The sequence below is a fragment of the Misgurnus anguillicaudatus genome, chromosome 2, assembly GCF_027580225.2.
Source record: "Misgurnus anguillicaudatus chromosome 2, ASM2758022v2, whole genome shotgun sequence".
NCBI lineage: Eukaryota > Metazoa > Chordata > Actinopteri > Cypriniformes > Cobitidae > Misgurnus > Misgurnus anguillicaudatus.
Window position 1 is genome coordinate 2146309 of NC_073338.2, and position 27731 is coordinate 2174039.

General features: G+C 40.8%; 1 protein-coding gene across 1 annotated transcript in view; it reads left to right on the top strand.

The window, feature by feature from the left end:
- Window positions 1–27731, top strand: part of adcy1b (adenylate cyclase 1b) — a 579599-nt gene that overhangs the window by 65499 nt on the left and 486369 nt on the right. Inside the window, exon 3 of the mRNA XM_073871739.1 lies at window positions 5147–5265. Within this exon, the coding sequence (XP_073727840.1) occupies window positions 5147–5265 (119 nt within the window). The remainder of the gene's footprint in view (window positions 1–5146; window positions 5266–27731) is intronic.

Sequence of the window (27731 nt, forward strand, 5' to 3'; positions counted from 1 at the left end):
AAAGGAATAGTCTACTCATTTTCAATATTAAAATATGTTATTACCTTAACTAAGAACTGTTGAATCATCCCTCTATCATCTGTGTGTGTGCACGTAAGCGCTGAAGCGCTCTGCGACGCTATGATAGCATTTAGCTTAGCCCCATTCATTCAATGCTGCCATTTAGAGATAAAGTTAGAAGTGACCAAACACATCAACGTTTTTCCTATTTAAGACGAGTAGTTATACGAGCAAGTTTGGTGGTACAAAATAAAACATAGCGCTTTTCTAAGCGGATTTAAAAGAGTAACTATATTTTATGGCGTAATAGCACTTTTGGGAGTACTTCGACTCGGCGCAGTAACACCCTCCCTCTCCCATTATGAGAGTGAGAAGGGGAGCGGACTTTTCAGGCTAGTCGAAGTACTCCCAAAAGTGCTATTACGCCATTCGGTTCGTCTCCTGTTCCTGACAGTAATACGAGTGATGTATATCCTTTGAAAATCATGTATAATTATATTAACATTTAATGCAGTGGTTCTCAACTCCAGTCCTCGGGACCCACTGCTCTGCACATTTTGGATGTCTCTCATATCTGACACACTCAGTTCAGTTTATGGAATCTATCCTAACGAACTGATGATCTGAATCAGGTGTGTTAAATAAGGGAGACATGCACAATATGCAGAGCAGTGGGTCCCGAGGAATGGAGTTGAGAACCACTGATTTAATGTGTACTATAAATACAATTAAATATGAATTTAGTGTGTTTCTGTCATGTTTCACTGTTACAAATAACCACGTTGGCGATCTTTTTTGTGATTTTAATATAGTAAAAGTGTAGGAATTATGTTTTTAACAGATTGATATCCATTAATGTAGCCATATTTTTGCTACAAAAATAAAAGACAAACTGTGTTGCTGTAGTGGCTATAGATAACCACAGTTATCTTTGGGTCACCATTAACTGTTTTTCTTTATTAACTGATTTACTGTATTTCCATCACTCCCTAGTAAAAAAATATATAAACATAGTAAGTATAGTAATTAATTCACATTTACCTTAAATAGCTGAAAACCTATGCAAACAGATTGATCGCCTGGCTTGGTTTGGAACTGTAGAACGTTACATGAATCATGTGACCGCGCGGCGGCAAGATCAAAGCGTGTCGTTACTCTCCCTTTATACGACTCTGCCCTAAACAACACAGTAAGCGGGGATCAGAATCACATCACAGCTGTTAAGTCCTTATCACTAACTTTGTATATTTCTAATGTGCTTGTGAGGTTGTTCTTATGAACACATAAAGTTACATAACACAGTTATATGATAATAAAAGCTTTGTTTGTTGAGTGTTGGACCTTTCAAACACAACTAAGACACAGTAAGCGGGCATCAAAATTGGGGATGGTAAGGCATAACACCAACTTTGTATATTACAGTAATATTATGTTGGGAATTGTTTCTAAACACATTATAAATGTCAGAAATGTATTGCTGAAACACATTAGAAAGACTGAACTGTGTAGTGCTAAATTGTGAAGTTAAACCCTTAAATTTATTTTCCACATTTCTGTGTTCAGAATTATTTGGCTGGGGCTTAAACAGTGGCTCGATAAAGCACTGCAGCCACCGAGCATGGCCCCATCCCCTAAACAATCGCGAGCATCCATTCAGGTTTAGCATTATTTGAAAGTTAAAAGAGACGGTGCCACAAATGAGCATGGTTTCAGCACTGACACTCAACCCCCCAGGGTTTCAGAGCAGAGTTTTCCTAGATTTTGATAACTTATTTTATTTACGTGCCGGTTCTTAAATTATTCAAATTTGTCTTGGTGGTTAATAACATATTTTTCTGTGGTGTGACAAACTGAGAATGCATTTCCCCTCCTTAAACCTGAGCTTTGGTTTGGCTTGTATTTTAGATTTCTTTCAGGTATTTGGGGTTAGGAAGGACCAAATAGTTTTCTTTGAACATGAAGCAGCGTTATTGTCCACGTTTGTGTACAACAGGTTCCAATTATACAGAATTAAGTATTATGGTGCAAACAACAAAAGATGTGATGTCCACGTATGTGGACACACCAGGTCTGAGGCACTCAATTCAATTCAATTCAATTTTATTTATATAGCGCTTTTCACAATTGGTGATTGTTTCAAAGCAGCTTTACATTAATAGAAGCAGTGGAAAGCACAGATAGCACAACATAATACACGATAGCACAAGCAGCTAAATTTGATGCGGCTATGAATCAACATTATAAGCGTGCGTATTGCTAATGTAACGTAAAGAAGAGGGTGCTAAGTTAAGCCCAAGAGGGCTGCCTCCCCGGGTTGAAAAACCCCCTAGGAGAAAAAAAAACCCAGGCTCAGCCGGGGAAGTAAAAAAAGTCATAGGAGGAAAAACCCTTGGGAGGTACATTTATATATACATTGAAACGATTAAGGAGATTAGGCGGAGGTTAAGCGGGTTCTGCCGGTGGTCGTTGGTCATGCATCAGCTGGGCATCACGTTGAAGGTCTGCCGGTGGGTCAGAGGTGTGCCGACTTTCACATTTACCGGAACTGGGTCTGTTTGTCTCATTGTCCTCGGAGAGAAGGACGAGTTACTGCCAAAATCAGTATTATATCAGGTCAGTAGTTAAAAGTAAATTCTTAATTTTACGCAAAATCCAATATCCGCCGTGTTATTCTGTCATCTTTTCTCCCTTTTTTCCCAAAATGCGATAAACGCCACTCCCCCTTTTTTACAGAACGCAATAAATCCATTTCTGATATTACAGCCCACCAGTCACGCAATGTAAACAAACAATGGCGGACGCGCTGAGTACACGGAGTCCTAGTTTTCCTCATCTACTTTGTACTTCGTGATCAATAAACAAAACAAAATAATACTTTAATTGCATCACTAAACCTGTGATGGTTTTCTGTGATGGGAAAGAAACGTAAGCCATCAGCATCTAATAATTTCCCTGAGAGGCACTCGGGAGACGGGTGCTTGTTCTCCCGACAGCATCAAGCTTCTCATGCTAACACATTGACCTCAGAGGATCTTATGAAAAACTTTCCATAATTTTACTCAAAGTCAACGAAAGTCGAGCAGGACCAAAAACATTTTACAGCCTATCGCTGTGAAAGACGTTAAGCGAAGACGTCAAGTAACCGCAATGACAGGGTTCTTAATATGACAAAGTAAGTGTTTTGATTAATGCCATTAATGTTTATATTTTTAATTAGTGTGTACAACTAGTCAACTAAATGAATATACCATGGCAAAGATGAATGCACATTTATATAGGCTATTGATTCAATAGATTTATAGCATTTTGAATAAAAACTTGTCATGGATTTATTGCATTTTGTGGAAAAAATAATCCATTTTTATAATAAATCTTTGAAAATCAACTTATGGATTTGAATTTTTTATGTTTTTATAACCTAAAGATGCTATGTGAAAGTTTGTAACAGAAAATAGTTGTTTTCATCTCGTCACTTTCTTGGTATAGAAAACACGTTTTTACCAAAATTTGTCAAAATGGATTTATTGCGTTTTGGAACCAAACTCTTATATATATATATATATATATATATATATATATATATATATATATATATATATATATATATATATATATATATATATATATATATATATATACACACACATACATACATACATACACATACATACACACACATGTACATATACGTATTGAAGATACAACGTCATCCTAGTGAAAGACTCTGCACAGTTTGGTTTAGGGAGAACGAGAAAAATGCACGGGACGGCGAATGTTTTGGAAATGGGTGCAGTGACACCCTTTTAAGGACTGAAGTCCCGCCCCCGACTAGTGGGCTTAACACCACAAATCTATACCCATCGTGCTTTATTGAAATCCGGACGAGCAAGGGAGTAAAGGGGAGACGGGACACTCAGGCTCGATGCATTTAAATTTTTTCACACAGATTTACGTTGGGAAAATTGTGGGGCACTGATCATTACATACAGAGGCCAAACAACAGTGCCCTTAATTTCTATAGATATATTTATCTCACTTTCTGACTTAAAAAAGCCTATAAACTTTGAATATATTTGTTGAATAACTTTACAAGTTAACAATTAAGGTTTTATTCAGTTTAGAGCTATATGATTTCAAGTGGAATAATGTTATGTTGTGGCATGGCCCCACCTGCCCATACAGATGAGCCACTGCTGGTTAAAGGTAAATTGTGCAATTTCTTTTGTGTGACTTTGTGACACTTTCAAAACATTGCTGTATTTGTTTGAGATTCTCTATATATCACATCTAAATGAACCAATAGTTTAAATTTAGTGTGGGACTATCCCTTTGACCAATGAAAATTATTATTTTGGCAAATCAGTTTAGTGACACTAATTAAAGGTTCCGTTCTTTCCATGATTTTGAAGCTTTGATTGTGTTTACAATATAACGTGTTCATGTTTCACGTGTAAAAAAACAATATTTTTCACACAATTTACTTATCTCTATAGTGCTGTTTTCACTGTCCTCAAAACGGGCTGATGTCTTCCTTGTTCTATGAGTCCCTCCTTCAGAAATACATAACGAGGGATTGTGTAGCTTGTTTAGTGTGTTGTGCTCAGCTTGCCGTCAGCTTAGCTGGCGACTGATGTATTCCTGTGGGCGGAGTTTAGTCAAAAAACTGTTCTACTGATGTCATTAAAGCAGGAAGTAGAGGGCTGTAGTCCAAACCGACCGTTCGCTGTAGGTTTTGAAAGGCGAATTCTGTTAAAGAAAATTTATCGCCTGGCAGTGAACTTTGAGCTTTATCATTTTACAGATACTATTTATGCTATTATAGCAACATTACACACTAACTAGGGTTTAAAAAATGGGACCAAAAAGAATGTGAGCTTTAACAAAAGTTTTTTTTTTCAATTAGTTTCAAACTGTATAGGTTCTTGTATGCCTTCAGGATTGTTGATTTCTTATGTTTTTTTTCTTTCTCTCCCTTAAACTTTAATACTTTATAAATGAAAACTGCATATCATCACGCACGCACGCACACACACACACACACACACACACACACACACACACACACACACACACACACACACACACACACACACACACACACACACACACACATACACACACAAACACACACACACACACACACTAGGAGCGTCTTTTGATGAGTCTGTTGCCCAGGAATGTTGCAATGGAGATGAAGGAAGATTTCCTTAAGCCCCCAGAGAGGATCTTTCACAAGATTTATATCCAACGGCATGATAATGTCAGGTAAAACTCTCTTTCAGCTGATGTTTTTGGTTTACTATATTTCTAACAATTTAGATCTGGAGTGGCTGCTGCAAGGTACTGCCGGGCCACCATCTTGTTCTCTCAAGCGCAACAATAACGTGAAACCTGATTTTTAGTACATCTCAAAATGAAGAAATTGAAAAAGGACATAATTATTTCTGAGTTTAACATCTACTGGCAGTCCTGGAAACTGCAATAATTAAAATTAGTTATTGGTTTTAAATATGGTTCACTAGATTATTTAGTCTACCCACTAAAATAAAAAGACAAATAAAATGAGAAAATAAGAATGAACAAAAATGTATTTATAGCCCAGACAAAATCATAATTGCCCCTGGTCTGGAGAGCACTGCCCCCACCCTTTAAAAAAATAACCATGGTGTTACTTATAGTTAAAACAAATAAAAAAACAAAATAATCATGGTTTTATGGCGCTTTTCCATAGCATAGTACCTCACGGTTTGGTTTAGGTCAGGTTGGGTCAGCTCACCTCACTTTGGCTTGGTTAGCTTTTCCATTGAGTTTAGTAACACTTTGGAGTGGGAGGGATTATAGGCGTGTAGTTATATTTGCGCTGCCTACTGCTGTGATCACACAAGTGAGAGCTTTGTTTGTACATTCCCATACATTTATTTATTTCTTAATCCGCCACAAAGTTAAAATTGACCACCACAAATAGATGTTTGCACATTGCATTTATCACTACCTCTGTCTCACATGACAGTTTCTATACAAATTTGTTATGATGTTCCTGATTCTCAACCTGTGGATGTTTTTCATCGCTAAATGGGAGTTTGGGAACTTATAGCAGAGCACAGATTAGGGATGTGCATTTATGTCATTTTTTAGTTTCGATTAATCCATAGGTCTGAAAAACTAGTACTCGATTAACGGAGGGTGGGGCGGTCAAAGGGGCGATCAAAAATATTTTTTATTAAAAACACTCAAATAAAACTTTATTTTGAAGAAACTATGACAGAAAAAAGAACACATACATATTATTAAAGAATTAAATGTTTTTAACAGAAACCTCTAACCAGAAAAGCTGCGTGATGAAGTGAAACTAAAGGGTTAATAAACACAAACTGATGCGCTTTCTATATGACGCACTCTACATAATATTAAGCCTTAAACAACATAAATGTATTATACAATGTTTTAAACCTTTTTAGCGAAGACCAGGAAACTTGGATTTCCTCGAGCAGTAGTCTTTATTGCAGAATGCAATCTTCAAATCAGATTAACCAAGTCTGGTTTACAGTAGCCCTACATTGGATATATACACATTTTAGGGGGCAGTCCCCTAAATGGAAAACAAAGCACTCAACTTTAAACAAAGCATTCAGTCCAGGAAACAGCCCATTACCGGAATTGCTTCAGCCCTGATTTCATCAGCATAACAGTGTCATTCAAATGCATAGATGCTAATCCAATCATATCGCCCATACCTTCAAATGCATAGAGACCAAGGCACAGTTGTGCCTTGAGCTTAGCAATCACCTTCAACTTGGCACCCTTTCCAATGGTCAGGAAGAGCATAAAGGCAAAAGGTTAATGTCTTAGCCACCTGGGCTGCCTGACTTGATTGTAAAATGTCATAATCTTTATCTCAAGGTGTAAAACACTATGTACGTCACTTCTTCATATACTACTACAATGGAATCTAGATATAACATTTTATAAATTTGTAATCCCACAACAACATGCAAATATGCACAAAATGCAAAGCTTAAACTAAGTTATGTAATGAACAGAAAGTCCCGTTTTGGATGTTCACAATAACAGCGCACTTTGAAACATGTCCAGCCAAAGCACAAGCTTCATAACATTAAGCAGCTTTTGCTATCATTTTTGTGATTAGCTATGTCATGTCGTCCTCTCACCTGTTTTTATATATGCTGCAGCACCCCCTATTGGCGAGAAGGAGATTTTAAAAAAAAGTAAAAATATTTTGCACAAATTTTATATTCCTTATGAATATTTTAGGAAATAATTTTGCCACACGTAGGCTATTACATGTATTTTGGATTTTAATTTAATTACTGTCTGTGCCTTACCCATATCCGTGGCCTCATCCAAGCGCACTTTCTCCGCCATGCGTCTTTTGAAGACAGGTACGCAGCAGCACGACCCAGAAAAGACTCACACACCATTCGCTGATGCCCACACAGAAATTCTGAACTCCCTAAACATCCGCACCCTCATGAGAGACTTTGGGCTCTATCATACACCCGGCACAATGTGCGACGCAAGTGTCTTTTGCAGAATTTATGCCAGAACCTGCGCAAGGTTCACTTTATAAATCACAATCATCTGAATATTGTGCGCAGATGCACATGTTTATAGCTTACCCCAATCTCCTCCCAAAATAACCATATTTGGAGGTTAAGACCGCCTATTTTAAATATGTATGATCTCCCTGCATATTTATACGACCGAGAATTTTCAATTATCTGTTTGGCTAAAAATGGAAGAACAGAAGCGAAAAGCAAAAAAAAGAAACTTATCCGACTGCGAGATGGAGGTACTGCTGTCTGAGGTGGAGGCAAGTTTTATTTGGTGGGCTCTCTGCGGGCATTTCAAATAAAAGGAAAATTTTAGAATGGGAGCAAGTAACAGCAGCAGTCAACGCGGTTACCTCAGTGCCTCGCAAAGTCCAAGAGACAAAAAAAGGTCCGACTTAAAAGTAGTCGTGAAAAAAAGAATATGTGCACACAGGCGCAGTGTCGGAACAACTGGTGGTGGTCAAGAAATCACTGACCTCTCAGCCTTTGATGCAAGAGTCGGTGCGATTATAGGGGAGACAGGATTAAGTGGAGTTCTTCCAGAATTGCAAGGTGATACGGACGTGATTTGCGGTGACGATGGTAAGTAATTGATTTATCTAAACATTATAACAGTTTAAAATTATGCTTTTTTATTGTGGATAATTTAAGTAAACCAATTCAAGTTCCGTGGAAGTGGAAAGTCCTAAAATATCCAAGTGACAAATCTAGCAATGTAGATGCAGCTGCCCTTAAGATAAACGTATAAAACTTAAAATAGTTGATTTTCCTGTTTATTCATATAAAACTGTAACTTAAGATGGAAAAAGGGCTAGTCATCAAGTGCACATTTTATTTCTCACATTTACAAATTTAAATGCAACCTTTATTTAATTAAACGTTTTTAATGATTAATGGAACAGTTAATCCTGGAACGCCTTCAAGCCCGGAGTGGTCCAAGTGGGGTAGACAAGGGATCTAGATCCTACGTGCCACTGCCGCCGCCATCCTGTGTGCCTCCCCCACCATCCAGTGTTCCACCACCGGTATCTTGTGTGCCTCCACCAATGTCCAGTGTGCCGCCGTCAGCATATGCCCCAGCAACCCCATCCTGTGCGCAAGCCAGTGCATCATCATCCTCATCATCTGTTCCACCAACGAGCACTGGTAGCTCAAGGCGTGTACTGACGGAAGAAGTCATGCAGACCCAACGTCACATGGTTCATGGCGTTAATGCGGTGTGTTCCGAACTGAAAGAAATAAAATCAATTTTGTCAGAAATAAAAATGTGAAAAAATAAAATGTTTGAATTCACTTACCTTTTTACATTCCATGTATTACATTTATATGCAGCTGTATTGCCATAGCATTGTGCACTGCATTAGGAGGGCCAGGGTCAGGTTCATTATTTTCAGTATGCGCGTTTGATGGAACAGGTATTCCATTCTTTTGAGCAATGTTGTGCAACACTGCGCAAGCCACCACAATGCTGCAAACCTTTGTAGTGCTGTACAATATTGTGCCACCAGACCTATCCAAGCACCTCCAGTGTCCTTTTAGCAGACCAATAGTGCGTTCGACCACTGAACGCGTCCGGCAATGCTTCTCGTTATAACGCCATTCTTGTTCGGTTTGGGGTCTAGTAAGTGGAGTTAGCAGCCACGTTCTGAGGGGATAACCACTGTCTCCTGAGAGGTAAAACATGTTTTTTTATTTAAGAAAGTATAAAAAACAATGAATGTAAATACAATGAGACAATAAATATAACATTTCAAGGGCTAGGAGGAGGTAACAATTATAAAAAATATTATAAGAATACTTTAAAGAAAGTACATGCTTGTAAAATACGGATGGCTTTTTGTTTTTTCCAGGGCAATATTGATTAAATTTAACATTTCACTTTATTTTTAAATGCTTTAAAACAAGTTTTGTTTCCTGAAAATTTGCATTTATTAATTATACCTAAAAGAAAAAAAACATTTTAAAAGGTATGCTTTAAACACATTTGCATCATTATTAATTTACAATTAAAGGGATAGTTCGGCCAAAAACGATATTAAACCCATGATTTACTCACCCCCAAGCTGTCCGAGTTGCATATGTCCATCGTTTTTCAGACAAACACATTTTCGTATATTTTAGAAAATATTTTAGATCTTTCTGTTGATTAAATGTAATGTTACGGGGTCCAGCAATAGTCCACGACCTTCAAGTCCAAAAAAAGTGCGTCCATCCTTCACAAATTAAATCCAAACGGCTCCAGGATGATAAACAAAGGTCTTCTGAGGGTAATCCGTGCGGTGTTGTTGTAGAAATTTCCATATTTAAAATGTTATTCACGTTATTAACTACCTTCCGGTAGCGCCGCCATCTTAGAGTCATCCGCATTCAGGATGAGCGCTTACGCAGTAGTGATGAGCGAGTCATTAGAAACTCGGATCATTTAACCCGATCCCTAAAATGACTCGAGAACCATGAGTCCTTAGTGACCATTAACCCGAGTCAGTTGAGTCCTCTCAGATTTTGCTTTAAAAATGAGAAATTGGATCAAACACAAAGCTCTTCAAATGTTTACAACCGAATTACAACACATAACTCTACATAAGCTGCCATATGTTCTATAACTTGCAACAACGAGTTAATTTACATCACCAAATGTCGACTGGGGGTACCGAGTGAGAGCTCACTCATAATTTTCTGCAGCTCCGAGTCCGAGTACAAAGGGATGCGTGCGCGCGACAATGAGTTGGTCGGCGGCTCTGGGATTCACACAGAGAGTGACTCAACTCATAGAGCTTAAATCCGACGAGCCTTGCTCGTGTTATTAACCCACTGACTCATGTAGGCTAATCTGTTGCAATATTTGACTGGCACAATGTTTTAGGTAGAAGCTGCAAATGTTTAAAAATTTTAAATACGATCTTAAATAAAGATCCGCCACCGACGGACGTACACGGCTCCTCTTGTTGACTGAGTCACTCAGAGTGACGTGAGTGGTTCACTCACAGGACCCGTGCAGGAGCGGGGGCAAGCGGCTCTGTCTGGGACTCACTCACAAGATCATGTTCTTGCGCGGATGAGTGACTGTGTGGCTGCATTAACAGAAGCCTATCGTGGATCTTGTAAGTCAATCTGAAACAGGACATGTTCCTCTCAGGTCCCAATTCAACAAAGCCTCACATCTTTTAAACGTGGTGTTGATATATTTGTCGTTATGAAATGAAACTAAACACACACACCGAACTTTTACAATTATGTTATTGATAATGTTACCACGGACATCCATGTTTTTTTACAAGTTCCTCAGTTAACATGAGCCCTTTTTTGCAAGCAGAGGAGTCGTAGACTCGTAGCTGCATGCGTGATCTGAGTTGCTTGGTTGCATTAGTATTAGCGATTGGAACTGGGAGATTTTGACCAAGTGATTCAAGTGACTCAAGTGACTTGCACAACCCGAATCATATTAGTGAGTGACTAAGATTAACCCGAATCCTTAAAAAGATCCGGGTTGACCATCACTATTACGCAGCATACAGCGGTTTCTCTGCTGCTGCTCTGTCCCCCCGTCCTCCGAATTTGTCATACGTCACTAAGAAAAGTGCGTACATTACGCTAATACTCTCTCCTGAGTCTAAGATGGCGGCGCTACCGGAAGGTAGTTAATAACGTTAATAACATTTTAAATATGGATATTTCTACAACAACACCGCACGGATTACCCTCAGAAGACCTTTGTTTATCATCCTGGAGCCGTTTGGATTTAATTTGTGAAGGATGGACGCACTTTTTTTGGACTTGAAGGTCGTGGACTATTGCTGGACCCCGTAATATTACATTTAATCAACAGAAAGATCTAAAATATTTTTTAAAATATCCGAAAATGTGTTTGTCTGAAAAACGATGGACATATGCAACTTGGACAGCTTGGGGGTGAGTAAATAATGGGTTTAATATCGTTTTTGGCCGAACTATCCCTTTAAATGTGCATTCCTGCCGACTTACCAATTAGCCATCCATCACGCACAGCTCCTGTTTGCAGTCTGTTCCCTACACTGCTGTTGGACAAAATGTAGGAATCATGAGTTGACCCAGGCCATCTTGCAACTAAATTTGTCAGAGACATATGCGCATCACATATGATCTGCACGTTCAAAGAGTGAAAATGTTTTTGGTTAACAAAAGCAAATTAATTCTCAGATGGTGCCTTTATTGCAACATGAGTGCAGTCAATAGCACCGATTACATTGGGAAAACCGGCGATCGCTGCAAATTGCATTTTGATGTTGGGCTGTTCAGCTTGCGTGTAAGGAAAACGAATGTATCAGGGTGCCATCCCCACTATGGCATCCCATACATATGGCATGATACGGTTTAGGGATGACTGCGACATACCCGTTCGGTCTGCTAACTCTCGCTGGAAAGTACCAGTGGCCAAGTAGCCTAATGTGGTCAGTACTTGTAAAGTAACACACAGAGCGTGGTTTCTCTGTGAGGGTCTCTTTTCCCTCCATAGAGCGTCATTAGCAAGGTCTTCTAACAGCGCTAGAGCATCCATTATGATGATATGTTATATACGCACATACTTTTTTATAGGCTATTCATTAAAGAAAATGTGTAAATTCAAAGTATTTGCACCTGGATAAGAATGCTGATAATGATAATTCAGGTTGATGCAATTTGATTTATTGGGTGATGTAATAGGCTAATTTAGAAGAGGAGTTTTTCATTTTAAATATTTATTGCTATTTGGGCCAGTTGGTGTCGCCAAAACACATACTCTTCTCAAAGAGTGCGTTCGCATGGTCGAGAGCATCCGTACGGTGCGCTCTTATTTACGGCAAGTTTATTTTTTATAAATCCCGATATGTGCGTGGAATATTGCGTACGCATATTTCTATGCCCATTTTGTGCGTACACAACGTTTATACATCAGGCCCCTGGTCTAAAGTCAGTAGTGCAATATTATTTTTGTTATTTAAATAGCGCGTTAGTAATATGCGCCTACAGTATAAACGGCAATGCCGGTTTGCTTATCACATACATAGAAAAACTCTTTAAAATATGAAAAATTAAAGGATTCAAATGTAAAAGATTATTATTGCGTCTCTTGGACATAAATGAGGGCCGATTATGAGACGTTAGAAGATGTAAAGAGCTGCTTCACCTGTAGCCCGGTAAGTAAATAAATGCTTTTGATTTAAACAGCTCTCAGCACATTTGTAAATTCATTATCTCTTGTTTGTTACAAATAAAGTATTTTTAGAGTACAAACGTTTTCTTGAATTTTTGCAAATTATTTTATGAGATTACAATGATGATGTAGGATATTAATATATTTACAGCTATTAAAATTTTTACTTCTATGACTGAAAGAAAACTGCTTTTAAAGGTTTTAATTAAAAAAATATCAATTTCAATAAAAATGAAAACAACACAATTTTTTACCATTATTCTTAAACTGGTGGTGGTCTTCTTCCTCCACATAGTTTTTCAATTTACAAATTCCACTTTTTAAATAGGGATTAGGCATGTTGGCATACGCAACTGGCTTTTAAAGGGGGTGAGAGCTGAGTCTTACATTGGTTTATTGCACATTACACCCAAAACACACCTATTACTCAATGGGAGAATAGGAACAACCCTTTTAGGCTTGAAGCATAAACCATTTTTCCCTTCGTTAAATTAGCAAAAGTGGAATCGACAATGCGCTTAGATCATTAAAATAGGGCCCTTCGTCTTCACGACCTCTGAGTGCACCTCAACATTAGACACCTGCAGTGTTGGGGAAAGTTACTTTTAAAAGTAATGCATTACAATATTAAGTTACTCCCCAAAAAAAGTAACTAATTGCGTTACTTAGTTACTTTTCATGGAAAGTAATGCTTGCGTTACTTTTAAGTTACTTTGCGTTACTTTTTCTAACTTGGCTGAGGCTTGATCTCTTTTTTTATGATCGCAAAAATGTCAAGCTCTGGCCTGCCATCATCGTTTCTGACTCAAACTGTTTCCGCTCAGTCGCACAGAGTGCGTAATTCTACGTTAATATGTTCAATTTAATTCAGTACATTATTTTATTTTTAAATTGAATGAATTAAACTGAAAAGTAACTCGCATTACTTTTTTAAAAAAGTAACCTTAAATATTAATGTGTACATTTATAAAGTAATGCGTTACTTTACTCGTTACTTCAGAAAAGTAATATTATTACGTAATGCACGTTACTTGTAATGCGTTACCCCCAACACTGGACACCTGTAACCAGGGCACCCCACCCTCAAAGTAAGAGGTGCAACCGCGCTTGTAGCATTTATCTTTTAGACAACAAGTGGGATCAGCTTTGACTAGCCAGTAGCCAAGCAATTGTAAGTACACTAATATAATGGATCTGGATAACTGTTAAATAACGTTTAAATAGTTGGAGATTATTTCCTTGTGGTTTATGTAAAAAGGTTGGAGATGGAGACAGAAAGTGTATGTACTGTAAATATGATGTATGTATGTATAATTGGAGTTTATAGAAATTCCACACTTGGATTATTAAAAGTATTTCTGCTTCTGATTAATAGCGCATATATTTATCTGAGAACTGATGATGTCTGTGTGTTTCAGACCCTGGCTGTGTGCACTGAAGTGTATATGACAATAAAGTAGTGAATCTCAATGTATTTATTTTTAAAATGTGTTTTAAATAGGTCTATAGGCTCATAGGTTTTTAAAAAAAAATCACAGCACCCCCCTGTTTAAAATGACTTCCAGTGGCCCTGACTCAAGATGTGATGCTTGTATTGCTCTTTGGTATCTCTTGGTATTTGATGTTTAAATATGAAATGATATGAGGGAACTTGTGACGGCGCTGTACATTTTGCACCTGACTGACTGTATTTTCGTCCTACCGAAGTGAATCCCAAAATCCCGGCATTCTTTTAAACCAGTGCCTCAGTGATGTGAGGTGTGTTCGGCTTCACAGTATAGCGCGGATCTGCGGGTTGCTGTGGTACAGGTGTGCGGACTTTATCTGTTTGTTTTTGAATCCTGAATGAAATATTATGCCGGTCTGTGTAGCTTAACGCCAAACACGCACTCAGTCTTTACAACCACGGGCGCTTTTAATGCTAATTGATCATCGATGCCACGTTTGAGTACTCGAGCCCATCCCTAGCACAGATGACAAAATGTTTGCTTGAGACAGCGCAAGCTAGCACTAAGGTAAAGCTAATCTTTTACATTATAGCAATGACACTGGTAGTGACGATTCTCCAGAAGTGTCAAGTAACGAAGACCAAATACTTTGTTACCGTACTTAAGTAGAAATCTATACTTTACTGGAGTAATAATTTTTCAGCCGACATTTTGCTTCTACATTTTATTTTTATGCTTACATTTAATTTATTTTTATTTAATTTATTTATGCATTTGGCAGAAGCTTTTATCCAATGCAACCAGTGGTGGACGAAGTACACAAATCATGTACTTGAGTAAAAGTAAAGATACCCAGGATAAAATATTACTCCCGTAAAAGTAGAAGTACTTCCTTAAAAATTTCATTTCAGTTTCATTCTCCAAACGATACGCTGGATGGCTGCTGCACTCGTGTTACATGAACCACCGTGGCCGGCAACCAAATCAAGTTCAAAACGAAGGGCATGCTATACCCTGATTGGTGGTTTGACGCGTCACATGTGCATCTTAGTGTTTTTTTTTGTGCATTTTAGTTTGCCCAGTAAAGTTTTTTATCCACTAATAAATAAAAAGGAACGACAGATTTTTCAAATGTAGTAGAGTAAAAAGTAAGGTATTTGACTTTAAAATGTAGTAAAGTAAAGGTAAAATTCTTCCAAAATAAAAGTACTAGAGTAAAGTACAGATGCAGGAAAAAATTATTTAAGTACAGTAACGAATGACATTTACTTTGTTACTGTCCACCAATGAACGCAACTTACAGTGCATTACAAGGTATACATTTTTTTATCAGTACTTGTGTTCCCTGGGTTCGAACCCATGAACTTTTGCGCTACAAACGCAATGCTCTACCACTGAGATATATAGGAACACATTTAACAAATAGCCTCGTTACTCATATTTCATTTTGGCCTTTTTCATTCCGGTTTCATCGTTAAAAAAATTTAGATAAATTGCGTCATCCGTATGAATGCGATTGTGGTTGGATGAGAAGCATAAACATACACCATTCCGACACCCTATAGACCTTTTGCGTGTTTGCAAACAGAGATGACGTTTTTGTGGGCGGACCCCAACTGGTGGCAGAAAGTAAATGCTTCTCAATAGCTGTGTGAAGTGTTTTAGCGTTAAACTGTGATTTTTATGGGTCCGGTGTTCTGTAGAAGTCTGTTTCCCCTATATTTCTATAAGTGTAATGTTTCTTATAACGTTTTCACCAAGTTACGTTTATTTTTTAAATAAATTAAAAGTTTAAATGGCTTGGCTACTAATTGTGTCCATGTATGTAATGTATATCTATTGTTCTTTATTGGTAAATCAATTATTTCTACAGTATGAATCAGTAAAGTACTTATAAGAGCAATACTATCATGTATTCTGTATAATATAATTTATTAAATATTTCATAATTTTCCTGTTTTCAATTTCTTCCTTATATTTATAGCTTACGTGTTTGTTCTAAAACTATTATGTTTACATACAAATGAATTTGCATACGCCTGTTTATATATTATTAACACTTTACATCGTGTGTGTGTGTGTGTGTGTGTGTGTGTGTTTGTGTGTGTGTGCTATGTTTATATATTTATTAGTAAACATCATAATTTAGAACAAACAGGAAGAAGACATAGGCTAAGATATAAGGTAAAAAGAAGTAATAGAAAACGAAAAAAAAACGAAAACTTTAATAAATGGTAATATTATTGATATAATTCAAATCTTAAATCTTTCCAAATAAATTATAAACGTAACGTGTTGAAAACGCTATAAGAAACACATAGAGGGATCAGACTTGACAGAACTCCGGATATCTTCTCTAATTATTTTCTATTGTAATTATTAAAAGATTTCCAGATGTTCCCTTTCAGTCGGTCACTACGACGTCACGTCGTGACCGACGAATTGGGAACCGCTTCGCGGGTGACCTATCTGCTTCGAGAAACCTTTAAAACGCCAATGAACTTGGCATGCAGATAATTGCATCTGCCGGCGCCGCCCCGCCGCACAGGTATTTAATGAGCGGCAGGTGCAGTTATCAAATCAGCTTTTTAGCTTCGAAAGCTGGCAGACTGACTGCTCACGAGAAGCTACTCTCTGCTCTTTGGAGAACTCTGCGTGTTCGATTTGGTTGGGCAAAGGCATTTCAGCGGAGACTTGCGGGTGTTCCACCTCTCTTTTTAATTTTTTTTACTTTTTCTCACTCTTAGTTGAGTGTGTGCATAGCCGTTCCCCTGTGTGTTTCATCAACATCAGCACATTAAAAGAGTGTTTCCTCTAAAAGAGTATTGCAGTGTTCTGCGTCTTTTTAAAGACAGCATTTCACTTGCACTGAGACGGGAGCGTCTTTTTAAAGATGTCTTTACATCCGTGTTTCTGGATGCGGCAAATGTATGGGTCCCCGGGTGGCCACGATCGTTTTCTCTTGTGCACAAGAGTGCATGCTGAGGCTGCGATCGTGGAGGGTTCATACTCCTAAGAGAGCATGAACCTCTTGGATGGCGGAGACAGGTTTCGTACCTCCGGGAACGTCACCCCCTTTTTTTTCCGTTGCGGTTAGCTGGTTCGTCCAGTGACTCTCAGCACCCCCATCCACAGCCAGAGGTGCCGTAAGAGACGGGTGGCGCGTGTTCTACGCGCTCTCGTCCTCTTTCAGTCCTCACGAGGATTCTATGTCTGTCACAGCATCGGAGAGGGGGTCGTCTATTCGGTCGCCGACTCGGACCCACTCCCGCCTTCGGGTTGGGTAGGGGCTCCCGTGCTCGACCCCGAGTGGCGGCCATGTACGCTCGGGAGCGCGGAGACGGTCTGTGTGGAGCGGAGAGCTCCCACCGCACCGTCCCGCCTAGATGATTGGCACTTCAGGACTGCAAAAACAGCCCCAACCTTCTGTGCCTTTCTTCCCGGGGTGCATGTTGGTTGACACGGTCGTGGAAAACTCGTTTTCCTCCCGGAACCGACCGTTCAGCCATCACCTCTCACCTCTCCTGACGGCGGGGCCGCTAAGGGTTATGCTGCTCCAAGAGACTAGCCTCCCTCCCCTCACAAACCCACGGGCTTGTGAGAGGCGGCCTCTGCCGTGCGCGCCATGGCGTGATGCAGGTCCACCAGGCTAAGGCACTGAAGGATCTGCACAGGTGAGGTCACGTTCCGGCAACTAAAGAATCCTGTGTGGCTCTGACCTGGCGCTACGAGCGACTGGGTTCACCCCACAGGCCGCTGGACGTGCTATGCCCACCCCCGGTGGTCCAGGAACGCCATCTCTGGTTGTGTCTTGCGGGCATTAAGTAGGTCGTTAATAATCGTCCTAATGTTCCATTTTAGACCAGCCATTTCGGCGACGCGGCTGAGAGTGTCCAACAATGATCGGCCGCTTTAGAGCAGACTGAGGCATCATGCCACGTCGGAGCCTAGCTGCCCCCTCCGTTACGTCAGTATATTGGTCTGCTTTTCGCCGAGGGCGTCCTGCTACGGCTTTTTTGTTCCTTCATCCCGGCAGCTCTGAGGAACCTGTCGTAAGCAGTACACCCGCCCACTCAGCCCGCTACAGAGGTGGAAAATGAAACTTAGCGGCTCTGAGTCGGGAGATCTGAAGATGGAGAGGATCGCTCTTCAGGAGATGGTGAAAGCATCATTCTCCCCCCACCCCGGAGGAGGGCCGGGTGGGGAATCCTTGGTTTCCTTTTGTGTTCCGCCGACTTCAATCTGCACCCACTAACAAAGAGCGAATTCCTCTTCTTTCTCCAGATCACCGGAGGCATATAGGAGTTTCGGACGGGCTCAAAACCCTAAGTTCTCCTCTTCCTCTTTCACCAGCGGATGTATCGAGCGGGACATCTACAAAGGAGCCTTTGCTCAGCATCCATCAGCGGTTACGGGTGAGTGTTTCATTACACACAACATCTCACAATGCGGCCAAAGAGCACGCGTCGTTGAGTTCCCCGTCTCCGCTCGCCACGGGTACACACATCGTGCCGTTAATTTCCTCTCGCTCGGTATCTGGGGGCCTGGGAAGAGCTTCCCAGCCCGTCGCGTTGGCTTTTACGCACGATCCGTCTCGGTTATGCATTCAATTTGCCCGGCTACCTCCCAAATATTCAGGCATTCGCTTCACCACAGTGAAGGCTGCCGATGCGCACGTACTGCGTGCGGAAGATTGCTGTCCTATTGGCGAAGGACGCGATCGAGCCGGTCCCTCCAGCCGAGATAAAGTCGGGGCTTTACAGCCCTTACTTCATTGTACCCAAGAAAAGTGGCAGGTTGCGTCCGATCCTAGATCTGCGCGTACTGAATCGAGAATTCACAGAATTCACATTCACAGAATGCTGTTCAAAATGTTTACGCAGAGGAGCATATTTTAATGCATCCGCCCATAGGATTGGTTCGCAGCCTTCAACCTGAAGGACGCGTACTTTCATGTCTCCATACTCCCCCGACACAGGCCGTTTCTCCGCTTTGTGTTCGATGGGAGGGCATATCAGTACAAAGTCTCACCGTTCGGGCTTTCTCTCTCTCTCCCTGTGTCTTCATGAAAGTTGCGGATGGCGCACTGCAGCCCCTGAGAGAGAGAGAGCGGTGTTTGCGTTTTGGCGTATTGGCTCATAATAGCTCAGATGCTGTGCACACACATAGATCGTGTACTTAAACACCTCGCTCGTCTCGGTTTTCAGGTCAACTGGGGAAAGAGTAAACTTTGCCCTGTGCAGAGGATCTCTTTTCTCGGAATGTAACGGGATTTGGTCGATTTAACAACACGTCTCATAGAAGCGCGTGTTCAGTCAATTCTGGCTTGCCTCAACATTTAAAGGCAGGGTTGCGGTTCCACTAAAATAATTTTAGAAACTTCTGGGGCATATGGTAGCAGCTGCGGCCGTGACACCGCTCGGGCTGCTCCATATGAGACCGCTTCAGTGTTGGCTTTATGACCGAGTCCTGAGGAGAGCGTGGCTCACCGGCTTTCACAGTATTATAATTACATCAAGATGCCGTCACACTTTCGACCCGTTGTCAGACCCAGCGTTTCTCAGGGTGCGGGTGCCACTGAGATAGGTCTCCAGGCATGCTATTGTTGGCATAGATGCCTCTACCACAGGGTGGGGAGTAGTGATGCGCGGGTCTGCGTTTTTTCCAACCCGCGGGTCCCGCTTTTATGAAATATTTGGCCCGCCCCAACCCGCACCGCAACACTGTATCTATTTTTACAACCCGCACCGCCCCGCGCCCGCGACCATTAAAATAGACATATTAGGCATTTGTAATGTAAATAAAAAGAGGCTTTATTTCAGCCTAAGAGTGATTGGAAACAGCCATTAGATTACATCGCCCTGTAAACTGGCAACAACATACACCAATGAGCCATAGAAACCAGCATGGTTATATTAATATAGAGATAGGATAATGATAAACCAGGGGTGTCCAATACATCGATCGCAAAGGCAATGCCGGTAGATCGCACATAAGCTTACTGTGTATTCTCATGCTGCTCCATGCCTCCATGGGAAAATTGGCATTGAGTAATTGTGAAACACTTAAGTCTTTTTGAGTTGCTGTGCCTTTCTTCTCATATGTGTTTTTATAAATCTTATGCCTGCCCGCTGCAGATCAGTCGTGTAAACTTCCGACATTTACAAGCATGCAATTGCATCGCATTCTTGCTTTCATGCACGAGCTAAAGCACGCGAGAGCGAGCGAACGACGGAGAGAGAGAGGCAGCGTTGTGCTGATATATGCTTCTGATACTATTGTAATTTTCCTTCAAGTTTGTTTCACTAAATCTCCGCTATTTTAAACAGTACTCGACATGTGCTCCAGGATTTTTTTTAACTCCTCAGGAAAATAGAGTAATGGTGACATCCCTAAATCCAATGTAGAGATATATGCAGTATAGTCCACGCATTTAAAGTGTTTTAGCATGTAGAACTTGTCGGCTTTATCATTTTAAAAGTAGATCACCACACAAAAAAGCAGCATTTGTATTATCTATTCACAAATTCCCTACCTTAATTTCTCCTGCAGATCGTCTTTCATCTTTTAATTCTCCGTTTGTTTTGTTGTTGTGGCTGGCAGCGGGAGCTACTTGGCACTTCCGTGACGTCAAAGGTTTTGGGATATCAAGTTACGTTGCGCAAGTTACGTTGCGGAAGTTACATTGCCACATAGGCCTACGTAATTTAACCTTATCAAAGAAAGTAATTAAATTTAAAAATATATATTCCCAAATATTTAATATATATGCTACAGGGAATTAGACGCAACATATCAGTTTTTTAATTTTGTTTTTAATGACCCGCCCCAACCCGCCCCGCATTAAAATTACAAATTCTTTACCCCCCCCAACCCGACCCGCGGATTACCCGCGGGGCCCGCGGGTTACGAGACGACCCGCGCATCACTAGTGGAGAGCCACGTACGGTGGGCTCGTCGCTTCGGGGGTCTGGTCGACATTCCAGCGACATTAGCATAAATTGCCTCGAGCTGTGCACTGTATATCTTGCGCTCGTCCCTTTCATTAACGTGATTCGATGCTTAAGATGTAGTGCGCACCGACAACACTGCGGCTGTAGCGTATATCTATCGCCAAGGCGGTCTGCGCTCTCGTCACCTGTCGCATCTCGCCCGTCTCTCCTCTTCTGGAGTCAGAAGTATCTGAGGTCTCTTCGTGCCCTTCACATGTCGGGTCGCTGAACACAGCGGCAGACACGCTCTCACGAGCAGCGCGCCCTGGCGAGTGGCGACTCCCCCCCTGTCGGTTCAGCTGATTTGGAAATGTTTCGGCAGAGCGCAGTTAGATCTGTTTGCTGTTTCAGAGACAACCCATTGTCGCCTGTTTTATTCATTATCCGAGGGAACACTCGGCGTGAATGCACTGGCACACAGCTGGCCGCGGGGTTTCCCCCCAGTAAGCTTTATTGCGCAGACACTGTGCAAGTCAAGGAGGACGAGGGGCGCATTCTATTAGTTGCGCCGTATCGGACAACTAGGAATTGGTTTTACAGAGTCACTCTTCTCGCGTCAGTCCCTCCCTGGCTGATTCCCTGGCACATTATGGCACTAGCGCCCCGATCTGTGGAACCCCCATGTGTGGAGGTTTTAGGTGATTTACCACACTCGGTATCTAACACCATCTCTGCAGCACGAGCGCCGTCTACGAGACAGGCGTACTCGCTAAAATGGAATCTGTTCGTTGATTGGTGTGCTTCTCACAAGAAGACATCCGAGAATGCTCGATCAGACTCGTGCTTATTTATCTCCTTTGCTTGGACAGAAGGCCGTCTCCCTATATCATTAAAATAGATATCACTGCGATATCCGCGCACCACGCTCCGATAAACAGTAGGACAGTGGGTCAGCACGACCTGGTTGTTAAGTTTTTGAGAGGCGCACGAAGGCTGCATCCTTCTCGTCCTCCCTCTATTCCTCCTTGGGACCTGTCCGTGGTGCTGAAAGGTTATACAGGACATCCACTTTGAGCCTCTGCATTCTGTGAGTGTAAAGTTTCTAACTTTCAAAATTTTAACACTCCTTGCTTTGGCTTCGATAAAAAGGATAGGGGATCTTCATGCATTTTCGGTCAACGATTCGTGCCTACAGTTCGGGCCTGCTGAATCCATTTTAATATTGAGACCCCGGCCCGGCTACTTGCCCAAAATTCCCACTACTCCATTCAGAGACCAAGTGGTGAACTTGCAAGCGCTGCCCCCGGAGGAGGCAGACCCAGCCGTGGCTTTATTATGTCCGGTGCGTGCGCTACGTGTGTATGTAACTCGGACGCAAAGCTTTAGAACCTCAGAACAGCTCTTTGTTTGTTACGGTGGTCAGCAGAAGGGGAATGCTGTCACCAAGCAGTGGATGTCCTATTGGATTGTGGACACTATTACCCTTGCATATGAAAAGCAGGGTATTTCTTGCCCGTTTAATCTGCGTGCACATTCTACGAGAAGTGTAGCATCATCTTGGGCATTGACCCATGGTTCCTCTCTAACTGATATCTACAGAGCTGCTGGCTGGGCGACACCTAATACATTCACTAGATTCTACAGTGTTCGTGTTGAGCCGGTATCCTCTCGAGTTCTCTCGTCAGATCAGTGAGAACATCGAGGAACGGCTCCTGTGTCGGCTTGGAGCCTTTCTTTTCGGTGCTGCACAACCGCACCAGTATGGAAGGCAGTTAAGGCAAAAACGTTATAAAAAACTGTTTTTGTCTCCTCCACCACTTGGTGGCCGACGTTGCGGAGCATCGGCTGCCAGCCTCTCACTAGATGTACCCTTGACAATCTGGGTGAGGCTAGCGCCCACATTGTGCCCCCTACTGGTTTCTTTGTGAGTATTTCCGTGGAAAGTTTCTTATTTACCACGTTTCCCTTAGCGGAGTTCGTTCCGCGCCTCTCTAGTGTTGCTAAGAGAGTGTATTTTTTAGACCTCATGTCTTTCTATCCATCACCTTAGTGGTAGACCCCTAGAGGGTTTTCTTTCCACAGCGATCTTAGTCCCGCCTGACGAGTTCGCTTCCCAGTTCGCCTAGTCACTATCGTGGGTTAAGGAACAAGTAGTGACCGGCCTCTGCTTCAACCCCTTTTCCGTTCCCTAAAAGAGGAGAGTCTTTACGCAGGCACTGGAAGGGTCAGCTTCAGTGGCGCTTTGGTAGGGATTCCCAATTCGTCGGTCACGACGTGACGTTGTAGTGACCGACTGAAAGGGAACGTCTCGGTTACATATGTAACCCTCGTTCCCTGAAGGAAGGGAACGGAGACGTCACGTCCCGTCGCCACAGTTTGCTGTTCCACTGCTGATATAGGCCGGACATTTTTCTTTCTGTCCAGCTTTCTCAGCAAAAAATAGCTGATTTGATAACTGCACCTGCCGCTCATTAAATACCTGTGCGGCGGGGCGGCGCCAGCAGATGCAATTATCTGCATGCCAAGTTCATTGGCGTTTTAAAGGTTTCTCGAAGCAGATAGGTCACCCGCAAAGCGGTTCCCAATTCGTCGGTCACGACGTGACATCTCCGTTCCCTTCCTTCAGGGAACGAGGGTTACATATGTAACCGAGACGATTTCATCACTCCAGTCTGTCCGGTTGAGGGCTTATTGCAACCATAAACACCTACGTTTATCTTCAAATGGTGTCTTCGATGACGGTATACTATACAAATGAAGGTCATCTATTTTGGCATTCCTATTCTGACACTCAACAGCACAACAAGACATTTTCTAGTGAGTTATATTGTTCGTTTCACTCGTGTTTCATTCATTTCCACTGTTTTTCTGCCACCACATGGGCGCGTAACGTAACCGTGACGTCAACGCGCAAAAGGTATATTGGTTTGTGTGCGATCCCAGCGCCCCACCTGACTGCAGATGATCAAAAGTTTGATTGATAGCGCTGCGCAGATAAACATAAAAAGACAGCAAGAGCGATTAAAAAGCATGTGAAGCAGTTTGCTCTTGTGATGCATTGATATCATCCATCATTCAGTAACACACATCAAAATTGATGGACACCTGTACCCGGGAAGAGGTATGGAAAAGAAAAGTATGAAATAAAACCCGTGCATCGCTTTCAGGTCAGTTCACATTCACAAGCCTGTGAAAATGTATAGCTGGTTGCTGACAGCACCGACTCATCTGCGGGATTTAAATACAGTGTAGTATGAAAATTTTCAATTTTAAACTTCAATTGTTTAAATGACATTGTGCTGCGTTGGGTCATGAAGCATGGCAAAAATATGAATGCTAAAGACATCTGTTGTTATGTATATGCTAATAACTACACTTATTTATTAAAAGAAAAGAAGAGTAAACTGCAAAAAAATCCAGTGCAACCAGAGAAGGATGGAACAACATAGACAAAAAAGGATTGCAGGTGCAGCACAGATGTCTGTATAAAATATTTTAATAATGGTGTACAACGATGACTAACGTTTCGATGCACAATTACATCTTCATCAGAGTCCTCTGATGAAGATGTAATTGTGCATCGAAACGTTAGTGCTGCACCCACTGTTGCTTTTATTAATAAACATCTGCTGTTTTCTTAAAGCTGACTTTTAATTTACTTACCAGAAACACATTTAGTAATTCTCCAAAATTGCTTGGATTTATACTGACCTGTAAGATCTTTGTCACATTAGATTAAGCTAAAGTATGTTAGCTACTAGGGCTGTAACGATTAACTGTGCAAATGCGCGTTTTTACAATGAAGGAATTTTAAGGAATTACGGTGAAATGCCACCACATCCAAAAGCCAGAGGGCACTCTCGTGCAGAAACTCCAATTGTGCCACAGAAGAACTAGCATTACAAACGCTATTCCAGGAAATGTCTACAAGAATATTTATATTGCCGTTTTTCAGATTGTTTCAGGTATTTTCATGATAATAAAGAATATTTTGAATAATTTTGTTTAACGAGTGTTGCTTTTTTAAATGCACATTATAAACGACTTCGACTCATAATGATTTTAGATTAATAAGGACTTCTTACTGACCAAAAAGCCATATTACATGCTCAACCTGCGCATGAAACACAGAATCGCAGCCTTATGATTCAGAATAGATTTTAGACAGGTCTTTTTAATGGGACACGCGATTTACCGTTACAGCCCTATTAGCTACACAAGTACAGATGCAGAAATATAGGCTATAATATATAATTGCATATTTGTATAATTGTAGTTTGTGTTGCAGTCAAAATACAATTATAAATGATAACAATAGCATATTTCTATTCTCACACATACTATAGTTGTGTGTGATTTTGTTGTTTTTTTAACTAAAGAGGGCACCACCGTAAAAGTCCGCATAGGGCCCCCATTTGGCCCTGCTTTGGAGTTTGACTTTTTGCACCATTACAATACTTATAGGCAATTCGTCATCATATCTTCCTTTCCATGGAACACCTGTTAATGCTCAGTAGTAAACAAATATGGTTCTTTAATGCAGTGGTTCTCAAACTTTTCTGGCATGCAGCCCCCCTTGTGTACAGTGCATCCCCCCCAAAGAAAATGTATGACATAAAACATTCTAAAATTTAACATTTGAATTAAACAAAACGTATTAATATATACAACGTATTGCTGTTGTTTAGTAGCCTTATTTTTCTGATTTACACAGAATTTATGATAAAATAATGTATTTTATAAAATATTATAAAACTGGGCCCTAGTTTGAGAACCACTATGTATTTGTTTGCATTGTACTAAAATGCGTTCATTTTTAATGCGCATTATGCGGTTGAAAGAGCCTAATGCTGGGGTAGGCAACGTCGGCCCTGGAGTGCCGATGTCCTGCAGAGTTTTGCTCCAGCTCTAATCAAGCAGACCTGAACAAGCTAATCAAGGTCTAAAAAGTTACCTGAAACTACAGGTAGCCAAGGTTTTATAAGACTTGGAGCTAAAATCTGCAGGACATCGGCATTCCAGGACTGACATTGCCTACCCCTGGCCTAGTGCATCCCAAATATTTTAACATTAACATATTAATATAACACTATAGTTATTATGGTCTTTAGAAAAGTTTTTTTGAGGAGATAGGGCAGTGCACAATAGGCCCCTGTGGCGCGGCCTAGGCTTTTTTCCTTATTGGCATTTTTTTCCTTACATTACTTTTACTTTTATACTTTAAGTAGTTTTAAAGCCAGTACTTTTACACTTTTAGTTGAGTCAAAAGCTTGAGTTGATACTTCAACTTCTACAGAAGTCTTTTTAAAATCCTACTATCTATACTTCTACCTGAGTAATGAATATGAATACTTTTGACACCACTGCGATTCTCTCAGACCAATCAGTGATCTACAGTGTTTTCGCTTCACATTTTGGTATCAGCTCGAGTCGCTTGAAACCCCGACCGAGGTGGTACTAAAAAAAGTACTGAGTACACCCAGTGGAAAAACCCACAAAAGTAAGCTGATCCAAACAAAACCGTGTGGTACTATGCAATGGAAAAGCACCATCCAAAACCATTTCAAAAACCATAGTTACACCATGGTAACTGTAGTAAAACCATGTTTTTGCCAATACTAATCAATGCACTAAAAACATGGTTACTACAATTTTACCACAAAGTGGTAAACTCTGTGCAAACTCTGCCTAAGCATAATAGATTTTAATAATAGATTGTTTAATATATTGTTTGAAGGGGACACTCATGCACAGGACTCGGGCCCAGAAGAATGGGACCATTATGTTATTGCAAAACAGGATCAAATATTCATAACAGTTTAAGAGACAGAATTACTAACAGCTTGCGCCAGCACAAAACATCATTTTGACATTAAATAATAACTATCGGATTTACTAAAGACATACAGTGGATAATTAGCGCTAAAAAGGTGTGGTCTAGTAGTTCTTTTTGCGACTGACCTTATTGCATATGCAATTCTATGAAATTAAATGATTCACGCAACGCCATTTACTAATGTTTGCGTGTGTGTTATGACTGGTATTTGCGCGATTATTTAACGCCAAAAAAGCATTTTTTTAATTATTTTGCGCTTTAAATGGCTGCAGTTATTGCAAAAAAGAGGCATCACAGAGAGCAGAGAATGCATGATTTAATGCAGAGGATTGTTTTAAAAGGGGGCAGTTAATTTGGAATGCCAGAGGAACATATTATTCAAAAATAATGTTTGCCATGTCATGTTATTTTTTATTTGCTGAAGTAAATAAAATAGGAGTCACACAATACCAAATGTTTCAAAACTTATTGTAAACCTTCACTTTTCAGTGTCCAATGGCTACTTTACTGTAGCTGTGTTGTCCGTGGTGCTGAAGTCAAGCGCATCACACATTAACTTATCTACTCTGCTTATTTGCTACCCTGAACTAATTTGTGCTACTCTTAGTAGATTGCTTGGTAATTATGGAAATCAGCTGTGGCGCCTGTGTTATTTAATTTGTGTTTTTTAGTAAATAACCTGCATATTACCATTCCGATCGCCGCTTTTTTGGAATTGCACTTGCACGCTAATTTGCCCTGTTTAGTAAATCTGGCCCTTAATTGTATTCATTG